The 13,162-nt window shown below is 38.6% G+C and overlaps 1 protein-coding gene across 1 annotated transcript in view; it reads right to left on the reverse strand.

Annotated features, from left to right (window-relative positions):
• The window catches only part of pcsk5b (proprotein convertase subtilisin/kexin type 5b), a 65,240-nt gene that overhangs the window by 20,589 nt on the left and 31,489 nt on the right, over positions 1-13,162 (reverse strand). The window contains 6 exon segments of the mRNA XM_032578252.1: positions 370-487; positions 2,801-2,904; positions 6,500-6,600; positions 8,348-8,560; positions 10,383-10,555; positions 11,406-11,494. Coding sequence (XP_032434143.1) covers positions 370-487; positions 2,801-2,904; positions 6,500-6,600; positions 8,348-8,560; positions 10,383-10,555; positions 11,406-11,494 — 798 coding nt within the window.

Here is a 13,162-nt window from a genome sequence, read left to right on the forward strand (position 1 = left end):
TGCATCCCGAATAATTGATCCACTGATGGATAAAAGTTGCAACACACACAAATGTGGAACATTTCTTACACTATGACCCAATGCAATAAAAGTACACTAAACCTGCAGCTCATCTGGCCTTTTAAGTCCAAATTAAATGAGTAAATACAAAAAGTTGTTGTAAAATGATGATTTAATTTATTAACGAAGAAAAGCTATTAAAACCAACATTAAAATAATCCGGTGATTTCTAGTGAAAATTGTAAACAGCTTACAAACTATGAAAACCTGCCGGTCAAAATGTTAGTCTTCACTAATGCTCTTTTCTCCTCACTGTTTATTGGCTTATTTAATAGCCATGTGCACCATCTGATTGTCATTATGCTGCACCTGATTTGTCTGTCGGCGGTCTCCACGCAGACTTGTTGGGCGGGGACGTGCTTCCATTGCTCCGCCTCCTTCACCATCGCCTCAGCATCCATAAGGCCAAAGCCGTACAGGTGGCTGACTGCAGAAACAAGGAATGTTTTAGTGGTTTTAATCTGTATGCAGACAAACATACAATATAAGGAAAACATGTGACTGCAAGAATGAAATCATTCTCCTTCTCTTTTCTCTTTACCCCCACATTCCATTTTCTTTGAGCGTTAGTATTTTTCAGTATTGGTTTCAGTAAAATCTATATATATGGTCAAATACGCTATTTGCATGCAGGGCATTAATGCATTAATGCATATCGCCAGCCAAATGCTGCACATTAATAAAGTGATGATGACTGTGATTCCATATGTTGTGCAGCTATTTTTTATTCCAGTATATTACATAGCACAAATGTAAATGGAAAGTTTTTGCTTAAACCGATTCCCTGCAGATTTTCCAATTTAAATATTAGATGAGTCATAGAATATTACTAATATTTAAAAAAAATAAAATAAAATCAAACTACTGCCCAACTGATTGCTACATATAATGCAGTGTGAAATTCTTTCATACAACTACCCCCCCTTCTGTCACTTGGAAAGTCTCCAGGCAGCAAGTCTGCTGCCTGGCTGACCCTTAGTTCCCACTCTCCTGGTTTCTCTCCAACACACACTTTCATACGCTCCCTCTCTCTCACACACACACACACACCCCCACACACACATTCAGGTATGCGTTAATCATGCACTGAAAGTTACAAAACAGCACCCACCACATGGACCCTGACAGATGGCAGCTGGCGGCACACCACTTAGCAAGCAAGAACTGAACCTTTGGAGAAATTGCTCAAGGCCTTTTATCTCACTAAAGAAAATCTGTGGTAAAAATAAGTTATGTATCCAAACTGATGAGGTGATTAAAGAAAATGACAATAAAATCCATGATAAAAGATGGGAGATAATAAATGATTGTCTAGTAAAAGATTGTGAATCTTTTCATTTATGTGGTGTTGCAAACTGCTGCTGATTTTATCTTGCTACAGATAATCAGTTCTGGGAAAGATGAAAACATCTTCCTTTCTGAGATGTCCAAAGGTTTCATAGCATGTACTTATTAACATTATTTTACATCCTTTCAGTGCATCTTTAAATCTAACTCACAGGTTTATTTTTCTGCTAATCTCAATCTTCTTTTAGGTATTGTTTTTAGTGCAAGACTTATTTTATAGCATCATGGATTAAAAGTAATCTAAAACTGCGGTGCTGTTACCTCACACAATCAAAACAGGTGCAAATTATAACACCACCCCACACCCTATCACACATATGGGACAGTGCTTATGTTCTTTACAGCAAACCTCTTTCTCACTGCTATTAAACTGTCCACTGTCACCACATGCTTCCGCAGGAGAAAGAATGATAGAGTCAAACTCAATGTAATCATCTGGTTTAAAAGGGCAATATGACATGTTTTCCAGGCATATAGTACCTTTTATAGCACAATCAAGTAACTATGATATCTTCAATTGTTATAAAAAAAATACTGTATATATCAAACATGACTTAAGAGAAGTTTGACATTGCAATTCAACGTCGTGAAATTGGGCTTCTGTCTCTTTAAGAGAGAAAACGTGGAGGGACCTCTGAATGGCTGCCACAGGAGATTAAGGGATTTCTCAAAAATGCATGAAAGAATCAAGGCTACAATCCAGATGTGTTTATAAAGAGGGAATAACATTTAACGCAATCTAAAGGTCAAAAAAGTCACATTTATATAATACACCCCTTTAATTAGGCTGACTTTTTCCCAATTGGCCTTTGTAACCAAATTAAACCAGCATCAAACTGGAATGTATATAATTGTTATGGTTGAATTTTTGTCTTGTATTTTCCTGTAAAATGCCTTAAGGCTGCATTTGTTGTGCATCTAAAGTTATATAAGTAAATACATTTAATCAAACCATTGTTACAACTAAAATGTTCCATTTTATTGTTTATCCATCAACACATTTTTCCAGCTGTCCACTGGCCAGACAATGTGACCTTTATCAAACTGCAGACAGCAGATTTCTTCCTGGTGGATCGAAGTCTTCATTTCGCAGCTCGGCCATGCCCACACTTGAGTTCACCGTTCTCTTGATGGTCGACTCATTAACACCAACATTGGCAATTTTTATTAGTTATCTGTTTTTGGCTTTCTTTATGACATTTTGCTCCTAAAGTAATCTCGTTCATTGATCTCATGTTGGATTGGTAGGAATGCTCTTGAACTCGCTTTATTTGAGCACAATCAGCCTTCTTAAAGATTTTTGGAGATATTTTTGAACAATTTTGCAGTCCGAGCAGCACCTTTGATTTGGTGATTTTACTTTGCTTGTGTCTGTGTTTGTAAGGATGTTTACCGTTATAACCAGCGGCATTGGTCTTCCAGTCAGGAGCGCTAAGATGTCCAGCTCTTGAGGTTTTCACGATGATGTGCTGAACATCTCTCCATGTTAGAAAAGTACTAACATAGGAAAAGCATTAACACTGCTTAATCATAAAGTATAATACATAATGTCACATATAATGCAGTAAAAAGAGATCATTAGAAGACAAAAGATGTGTTTTAAGAAGCATTCATTAAATATGGATACATAAATAACCTTATGCAGGGTTAATTATCCACCAGAAAAACATGATGAATAATTCATTGTAATGTCAACAGATTAGAGTAAAAAGAAGATCAACCAAAGGACTTGGAAGGGCAGGATGATCATTAATATACACAGACTTATCTTTGTTATCAGAGTAAATTTAGACAACAGTGCAGAGGGCAGATAGTTAGATGAAAGAGGAACATAAAGATGCAAGATGAAAGAGTTTAAAGACAAATCACAAAGAAGAACAAGAGATTGCAATATGAAAGCATAAGGTAAAGAAACCAGTCATATACTGTGTATGGTAGATTAGATTAGAGAGCAAATTACAGAGAGCACAGATGAAGAGCTGCCTGTTGATGTATCCCTTAGTTTTCCTTTTTTAGATCTCACGTGAGAGCTATTACAAGATAGCAGCCATGTGTCTGAAGTCCTTTGATGCCCAAACAGGAGATTAAAGGCAAAAGAAACAGGAAGAAGTGGGTCACCAAGTTTCATGGGATTCCCTTCGATCTCATATGTTTGCCAGATGCTCTGCTCCCTCCCTCGTGTCACTGCCTCACCATCTGAGACCTCCAGACTTCTCAGTAATCCAAAACGCTTGAAGAAACTGTCAAATATTATGCTTGTTCTCCATAGTTTGGGTTTTAGAAGCTAACAATGTTCTCTGATACAACACGAGAGAAAGAGAGAGACGAAGAATAGCAATCGACTTCCTGCTAAATCGCTTACATAAGAGCAGGTATGTTTAAAATCCTGAACATCTGCGCAGAGTCTGAACGTCACGAATTTAGCTACTGCACATGTTTCCAGAGAGGTGTTTACATATGCTTGTTATTCTGTGAAATTCAGACAATTTGGGGCTTTTTGTGAAACTAAAGAAACACCAATCAACCTTGGATTCTTCCATAAGGGAAAGATTAGCAATTTAATGCTGAGAATCAATCCAATACATGGAAAATCCAAGGTAAAATCTGGTTTGTAAAAAGGAGGTAGACGTTTCCTATGAAAACAAACATCTATGAAAATACCTGGATCAAATCTCTATAAAGTAAAACAGACCGATGCTTAAAAAAAACACATAACATAGTAGCGCTCTGAATAAATCAATCTCTGACCAGTGTTCTCAAGGAGCCCACTCTTATTAAATCCATGAGAATATTCAACATCTAGGACAACTGGCTGGAAATAAAATGTCAAGAGCAAAATAAATAAAGGGTGGAAGCGCAGATAAGTCCTGAAAGAAGTCAGAATAATTAATGTTCGGATCAATATTAATAGGCTAAGCTGCCACTGCGTAATTATGGTTCCATTAAAGTTTTATGGTCATTAATTAAAAGTGACTTTGGCATTGCTATCTAGGCCATGACCGCCTTCCCATAAACAAGCCAAAACTAATTAATGGAGGAGCTCACAGACAGCAGGAATCTGCAGCAAATAAGAAGTCTAATATACGTTTCTCTCTTCTTCTCTGAACTGCAATTATGGATGGAAATAAAGCTGGAAAACAAGGAATTTTGAGGGAAAAAAGGAAAAGAGAAGGAAATAGACATTCAAACTTTCACCTCTCTATAGTCTGTTTACAGAGGGACACCAGTCAAACCGTGGTGAATTTATTTTTCCACAAAGAAAAAGAGGAAAACCAGGTTTAGGTTTCATCCATCTTCTGTCTTCTTGAAGACTCCCTTTCCAGTGTGAAGTTTATCAGACATATTATTCCTTCCTTTTCATGTTTCCTGATCACTTTAGCATTTTTATGTTACATAAAGGAAGGAATCAGAGAATCATACCAATAGTCAAACATGGTTGTGGCAGTGTGATGATCTGGGCCTGCTCTTCTGCTTTAAGACCTCAGGCACCAGATGTAACTGTTTCCACCATGAATTCTCCTCTCAACCAAAAATTATGCAGCAACATGATCTCAACACCATCAAATTTATCTCTTGGATATTCATTGGCAAAGTCTAGTCTTGATTTAGGTCCTGTTGACGATAAACAGTCCAGTTTTCCCAAAGACTTGGTCGCAGTTGTTGACTCAAAGGTTGGATTTTCACACAGCCATTTTGGTTGGACAGCTTATTCCCCTCATTAAAATAAATTATCATTTGAAAACTGCCTTTTTTAAAACATTAAACTTTTTTTTTACTGATCTGAAACATCAAAGTATGACAAAAAAAAAGCAAAAATAGAAAAAATCTGAAAAAAAGTAAATTAATTTTTGCAGCATGGTGGTTTGCGAGTTTGGCATGAAAACCCAGTCAATCCAGCAGCGTGGAAGTCAGTTCAGAAAGAAGTCGGTTTCCCTCGGAGGACTAACAAAGAGTATTGTTGCTGTGATGGAGCCACAGAAAAGCAGAAAGCAAGCAGGGAAGAAACCGTGTGTGATAATCTTGTTGAGAAAACGGGCTTACGATCCCGGCACTGCCTGGAAACCGAGAATATTTTCTGTTGGGAGGATTTGGATCGGATTATCCAGGTTAATCGACGTGACCTCAGTTATCCGAGCTGCTCAACATGTGATGATGGGCCTAATTCACAGTCTCTGCACCTGTGCTGCACTGTTGCCAATTCATGAATTTATTACAATATTGATACCCAGAACGGATTTAAAAGATTAAAAGAAGAACCTGATGGCATGGAGCGAAAGAGAAAGGTCATGGAGGACCGAGAAGGGATTATGGCAAAACACTGAAACAGATCAAAAAATGACTTGCTTTTAATGAATATTTTTTCTAGGTTTTGGTCTCGCTTTGATTAAGAAAATCTGAAAACTAAATCTAAAAAAAAAGAACAGATTATATAGATGAACTGAAATATTTTGTTTTGTGAGAATGAAGTTTTCTTTTTAATCGACTGTTGAGGTAATGATCAGAGTTAAAGGCAAAGGCATAAAGCAAAGCGGCTCATCGTTTAAATTTCTGCAACAAACAATCAAAATGCTAATGAGTCATCCACCTGCCTCTGGATCCCAGTGCATGTATTCATAATTTACCGCCGTCGGGAACAATCCCGAGTAAGTCTTCTTACAGTTTGCACACACTGCAGGTAAACGTGGCTGCCGCTTCACAATAGTCAGTTTAATCCTGATAAAGCCCCTGAAGATAACCACTCAATGAGCATGATGACAAACGATCTGAAAAGTAGCAATAAAGTTCAGTACTGCAAGAACGTTCCTCACTTCAAAACATAAGCAAACAATTGAAAACTCTGCTCAAGCTTTCAAAGGCCAAAAGGTCAAAGAGTTGAGAGAAAATCAAGGAGAATTTTAGACTTTTTTTCAACATTCAGTGCGCTGATAAAACAAAGACTCCTGCATCTCCAAGCGATGAAGTGTATTTGTATTGTTGACAATGTGAAGTCTCAAGTGTTCCTCTTATAGATCGGTGCGATAAGAGGACAACAGGGCATTAGAGGTTAGTGGCGGGACAAAGGGATGAGAGGATGAGGTTAAGTGGATCTTACTTTGCTTCCAGGGCCAGAGCAATGATGGCAGCTGCCATGGGAGCCGAGGCTGATGTCCCGGTGTGACTGTCTGTGCATCGGTGTCTCAGGTCTGTTGTGATCTGAGGATGAGGGAGCAGGAGAGACTCAAAAAGATGGCTATAACACAGACTACAATTAAGACGGGGATAAATGACAGAACTGTGGAGGAAGACGGCAGTGATGACAGGTAGAACGGGAGAAAAAGGTTACGTTCACACAGCAGGTCTTAACTTATTTCCAATTTTTTTGCTGAAATCTAATTTTTCTTCTTGTTGTGTTCATATTACCGAATGATGCAACTGAGATAAAACTTCTGTGTCACAACCACCAAAAGACCCGCATGCAAGAACGTTGATGTCATGGGAGGGCACAGTTTAAGGAAGTAATAGTGGATAGAGCCGTTTATGGATCACTATTAAAATGATTTAGGGACGACAGTATTGTTACAAGATCATAACACGAAAGAAACTAAGAAGAAGACATAATAGCTAATAACAATGACCTTTTGTGGAGCACTGACAGCAACTTCTGTAGAAAAGTCTGTTTGGGCGTGAAGTCAGACCAGAAGTGGCTTAACTGTGACTAACAAACTTCTTTCATAATTTAATTGTTATACTTTTTAGCCATTGTTTATGTCTGGATTTACCCCGTCTGGCTTCTTCTGGTGAAGAGTTATGCCGCAAATGTCACGTCGATGATGTAAAAGTCGAACAAAATTCGACATGACTGTTTAGACTTCTGACGCCTTAAAAACTTTTGGCTGTGTTTCCAATTTAGTTTTAAGTTTTATGTTGTTTTATGTGGTCATATGTCTGTTTCTGTATGTACTGCTGCTGCTCTCTGCACCTTAATTTCCCCTTGGGATGAATTAAGTTTTATTGAATAGACTTGAATAAAGTGGTTTTTTTTGTATGAAAAGATTGGAATTGGGCCGCCCAGACTGCCATAGAAACATCTGTTTTGGGTCACATTTACCTGCTGAGTAAACGCAGCCTAAGAGACAGACTAAAGAGATGAGTATCAGCCAGATTTAAACACACCTGAAATCACTCAGACACACATTCCAGCTTTCATACAAAAACTCACGTAAGTTTATTATGAAAGAAACAAGAGACACATTGTGTTAAGCAATATGATGTAAGAAAAGTTATTAAAGAGCCGTAATATTTACTTTGATTGCGCATACGTTAAACAGCTTGACATTCAGTTGGCCAAGAATAACTTGGATCATTTCCAGTCTGAGCTCTCATCAAATGGAGCTTGTTTGGACTGGAAATATTGAGGGATTATCTGAACACAAACTAGACCTTACCATCTGCTGTGGATTGGCCAAAAGTTAAGACACACAAGCTTCTACTTTTCAAAAGCTTTACAGAAACTGTGTGTGCGTGTGTGTAATGTCAGTGTGAGGAATGTAGCAAGAAGATGCTGAACAAGCCAGCTCTTCATGGTCAGACATCTTAGTTCATCCCAGTGATGTGGTTGAAAGCTGTCAGACAAAGTCATAGTGCTTTAACCACATTCACAATGAAGAAAATAAATGTCTTCTTAAGAAGAAGAGGCTTTATGTCCAACTGGAGCCAGCTGGCTGAGTTAAGAAACGAGGAATGTGGTGTGCTTGTAGACAGACGTTAGGCTGTCGAGCACACCTGCAGGGAACAACTACAATAGCTCTTCTCCTGCTTTTTCTTTTAATTTGATAACAGAAAGGAATGATTCCAGATGATACACACTCAATATGTACATCTTGAAGTTATGATGATCAGTTTCCACAAATTAAAAAATCCCAAACATACCCAACAAACACAAAGCCAGTGTGATACTCACGATCTTTCGGTCGTAGTTCTCGCCACTGCTGTACGTAGTGGTCAGGGTGGACGAGCATTCCTCCAGGTACCAGGGCTTTCGTCCACTCTCGGCCGTGCTGGAAATGGAGATGGTGTAGATGGAGTTGGTGTAGCCATCGCAGGAGCAGTGGTCTCTGCTGCGCCCACCGTTTCCTGAAGCCCAAACAAATATAGAGCCACGGCCCTTCCTTCCCTGAAAGAAAAAGGAGCAGTTGCTCTACTTATTTCATCTTTAGATTAATGTCTCGGGTAACGGAGTGAAATCACAAAATGAAGCAAATTCACAAGTGCAGTTGAAGCCCTGTCATAAGCAATAAATTGTTATCAGATTACAGTTCAAGCTGTAGTAAGATTCAGTAAAACTTTACTCGAAATAAACACTGAAATCAGAAGGACACTGGCCCTCCAATTTTCTACATTTGGTCCCAAAGTCCGGTTCGTCAAAGCTCTCACATTCATCATCATCCTCAGAGTATTTACTCTGTCAGGCACGGCACTGTCGTCTTCAGAAGTTGTAACCATGACAACCACAGCTGTAATTTGGTGCGTGTATAACATTTTTATCTATGGTGTCTAAAGTACACTGTAAAATATGCAAATGTCAGAGATCACTACAATGTCCACTATTAAATAGATACGAACGTGAGTAAAATGTCCTACGGGTTTCAAAAATGTCCTCACTCAGACATTTGCTCGCCTGTCAAACTCTAAAAATACTGAAATCAGTTAAATATAAAATTATTTTCTACCAATTTTTCCAGATATATGAGCATATTTTATATGTGTACGTAGTCAAAACTTACTAAAAAGGAAACTAATACAGTCTGAATGAACACAGTGAGGTTGTCAGCAGAGCTCAAGATCAGCCAGGAGTGGGCGAAAAAAAAAAGATCCAACAAACAAACTGGCACTGAAATTCACACCAGTTGCTTATACACACTAAACACACAGACTCACAAACACTAATACATGGTAATAAAAGGTAGGATGGAGTTTTTCAAGAGAAGGCTTCTGTCAGACAGCGATAAGCGCATGAAGCCCCTCTGTGAGTTAGAGGAGGATCAGTCGGGACTAAAGGCTGGCAGGTGAAAGTGAGGAGAGCACTTTTATAAGCAGTTAACAAAGGAAAGGGGGTATTACATAAAAGGATGGAGGATAGTGAAGGAGAGGAGGCAGAAGAATGATTAAGTGCTATATAAACATGGCACAGACAAGTTAAGATCTGATTAAATCATATATATAGCAGCACATCACAGGATGTAACTCTCACCACAGGCATCAGTGATACTGCTAACACCTCAGCTCTGAGTAAACCGTCTCTTCAGGGTGTCTCTCAGGTCCATGTCACACTAACAAGCACGCCACTTTCGCTCATCCTCACTAACCCAGCTGTACGGGGACAGTGGGACAGATCCACCTGCCCAGCTTCCACAGCTGGACAACCGTCTTCCTCACCTCTGTCGTCTGTAAATCCCAAACAACCTCCACCTTTACATGTTTTCTTTTTGTCCACAGACTTTCGGTTGTAGCCAGTAATAATACAGAGTACACCTTACATTCAGATAAACACCATTAACTCTTCTCCCTCGCTACTACAACATCTTCTTCATTAATAGAGAGCTGACTAAAGCAAACAGTGTGAATGTGCAGGCTTATGTTCATGCCATTAAATCACTTCACCCCCATTGACCTCTGCTGCAGCTTCCCACTCGACTCAGACACTCTGCCCTGTGACTCAATAAGCGCCACTTTGTTGGTGTGAAAAGCAGCCAATGAATATGCAAATGAAAATATGCTAATAAAGAAGCATTGCACTGAAATGTCAGGAGGAGGACTGTAGGTAGAAAATGGCAACAGATATCTCTGATCAGGAAAATACCGGTAGGAAAAAAATGTGTTTATATCACTTCTAGCTACGTAAATGCTGATGTTCAGTTTTTGGCTGGTTAATGGTTTACATGTTTATATATGATGGGATATTTCTGCTTGTAAAATGTGAATCCAAATGCGCTCACCATGCGGATGCCGTTCTCAAAGGCCTGCCTGGCCAGAGACGCCGGTCCGTCCACGGTCTTCCCATCGTCATCGGGTCCCCAGCTGGCGCTGTAAATATCAATATGCTGCGGGTTGAGACTCAGAGACCTGGCCTCCACCATGTCTGTTACATCTCCGTCCAGCATTCGGACACCTAGCGTGCAAACAGAAACAAAACCAAACACTTCATCTTTTCCACTAAAAATAGATTTAAGAGGGCAGTCACTGAAACCCAGCAAACTTATCAAGTACTTCTGTGTTGCATTTCTTGCCTCAGGAAAATATATGAAATTAACAAGCACTGCATTTCTGCAACACAATTCTTCAAAGCCTTGAGGAGAAAAAACAAGAAAAAAAACTGAGGGGGGGTCTCCTGTAAAATTTAGTGGCTCTGTTAGGCTGTGGAGGGCATGTCTGGCCTTTTACCTTTTTGTCCATTTTTACTGTTCCGAGTGATTCCTGGGATGAGACACTGCTAATAAATTTGCATACCCCCAATTAATGTGAAATCTAGTTAATGATTTAATCGGCATTAACAACTAAACTGGAAATTTCACCAACTCTGCGGTTTTCTAACCAGAGCACCCTGTACATTTACTGACAGTCCAAATGAAGAAGGAAACAAAAAACATTGAAATAGTGGTTTTGCTCCAACTATTAGATTCAGTGCTTTTTTTTTTAACCCTCTTTAAAATTCCAATATATTTAGTTAAATCAACTCTGGATTAAATCTAAAATCTAAAAACATTTAGACTTGTCAAACCTGGTGGGTTCAAGGAGGTGCCAAAAATAACATTAATCCAATTTATTTATTATGAACCATAATAAACTAATAAAAAATGTGATGAACATTTAAAATGCCTTGAAATTTATTTCATATAATTTGGGGGTACACTACATATTTATAAACTATAAAACATATTAGAGAATATACAAAGTACAGTGAAACCTTTAAAAACATTTTTCTTTTTTTAATCAAGAGTTAAACATACTGAACTACTGACCTCCTATTCTGGCATTGTAGGCAATACCCACAATGCAGTGAGAGTTGTTTGCAGCTGCAGCGACTTCACCTGCACAGCGTGTACCATGTCTGAAGACAGAGCAGGAATAAACAGCTTATCATTGCACAATTTCAAACACTCTCAGTTGATACAACTGCACAAATTCACGGAAGTAAATTTAGACACCAGCAGGAACCAAGTATGTAATGTAAACCTGCAGATTTTAAAGAAAAACTAATAGATGAAGGAAAAATGCAGGTCTTTAAAACGTGAACAGGGTTGAAGAAGTTGTAAACAAAAAGAGCTGACATGTAGAAATTAAGGGATATGCAGGCTGAAAACATGCAGAACATCTTCAAAAATATATATCAGAATCGCTTCTTTATAATTGTAGAAATCCAGAGACCTTGTTTTGATATTCTCTATGAGAAGCGCCCAAGCTGTATACTTCCACTGGACCAGAAGAGGACAAAGACAGCTTTAGCAATGCCTAAAAGTAATAAGTTTGACACGTGCGTGAGAGGGTAACATTCCTTGAGTAACTGCAGCAGTGACAATCGAGCCAGGTCAGCGACCATGACACAAACATGGCGTGTTTGTGTCTGCTGCCTTCTCCAAAACACCGCTTTCCAGATCTACACAAACACACACACACCTCCTACAGAGAACATCTGCATCACAACTCACACACACACACAACCCCAAGAAATAAAAACGATCTTTAAGAGCAGCCATGGAAAACCAGCAAACAGTTAAACAAAATCCACCATCAAAAAAATAAAAAATAAAAAATCAAAGGGAGCTCCAGAGTCTTGAAAGCATTTTAGGCTGAATAAAGTTTGTGTGTCAAATCATCTCAAGGTAACAAAAATTGATTTACGTAACAGAACTGCACACTGAAACATCCTCACTTGCTGCTGATGTTATATCAAATATCTTGAATCAGTTCTTTAAAATGAACCATTCATGAGGAAAATCTGGGCTAGAAATTCAGCCAACCTTCACTTGAGTGCAGACACTGATGCCAGTTTAATAATTTGTTCATATTTTTTCATCTTGTACTTTTTCAATCAGAAAAAAGAACCCTATACAAGTATATTTAACAATAATTTTAAATATATGTGTGTATATAAATCCTTTCTATTTCAGACCTAAAATAAATAAATAGAAGAATGACAGAAAGAGGGTGACTCTTAAGTTGAACTCAATCTCTACCTCAAGACTCAATGAAATATGAAGTTTCTTTTCTTAGAGATTTTGATGTTCAATGTTGAGGGATTGATCATGATATGGGACCGAACTGCTGCCTGCATCAGAAAATTACGAGGTACTTTTGAGCTAAATGTGACGAGACAGAGTACTTCATTTTTAGCAAGACAATGTAATACACGACCAAACTGAACTCCTAAAAGAAAGTGGAGTCGGGCTGCTTTAAATTCTCCAACACTCAGTTCTGAACCAAATCCTGCAGTAGATCTATGGAAATGACGGGAGCTGAAATCTGCCGCTTTCTTACAGATTCTTGCACCTCTAAAGCAGTTTGATGCTTTGAAGCTGCAAAAGTCACAGGAAAGTCTAGATGACCTCTAATCTGCTTCAGGGTTCTGCATCTGAACCTAACAGTTTTCCACAAATGCAGCTCTTATATCAGCCCTGAGATATTCAATCAATGTACACAAATATGTGCTGTACTCCCCATTCAGACACATGTGGGAGTCGCATCAACAAGAATGACCTTCATTTGCTATCTTCCAGTT

The sequence above is a fragment of the Xiphophorus hellerii genome, chromosome 12 (genome assembly GCF_003331165.1).
Source record: "Xiphophorus hellerii strain 12219 chromosome 12, Xiphophorus_hellerii-4.1, whole genome shotgun sequence".
Lineage (NCBI taxonomy): Eukaryota > Metazoa > Chordata > Actinopteri > Cyprinodontiformes > Poeciliidae > Xiphophorus > Xiphophorus hellerii.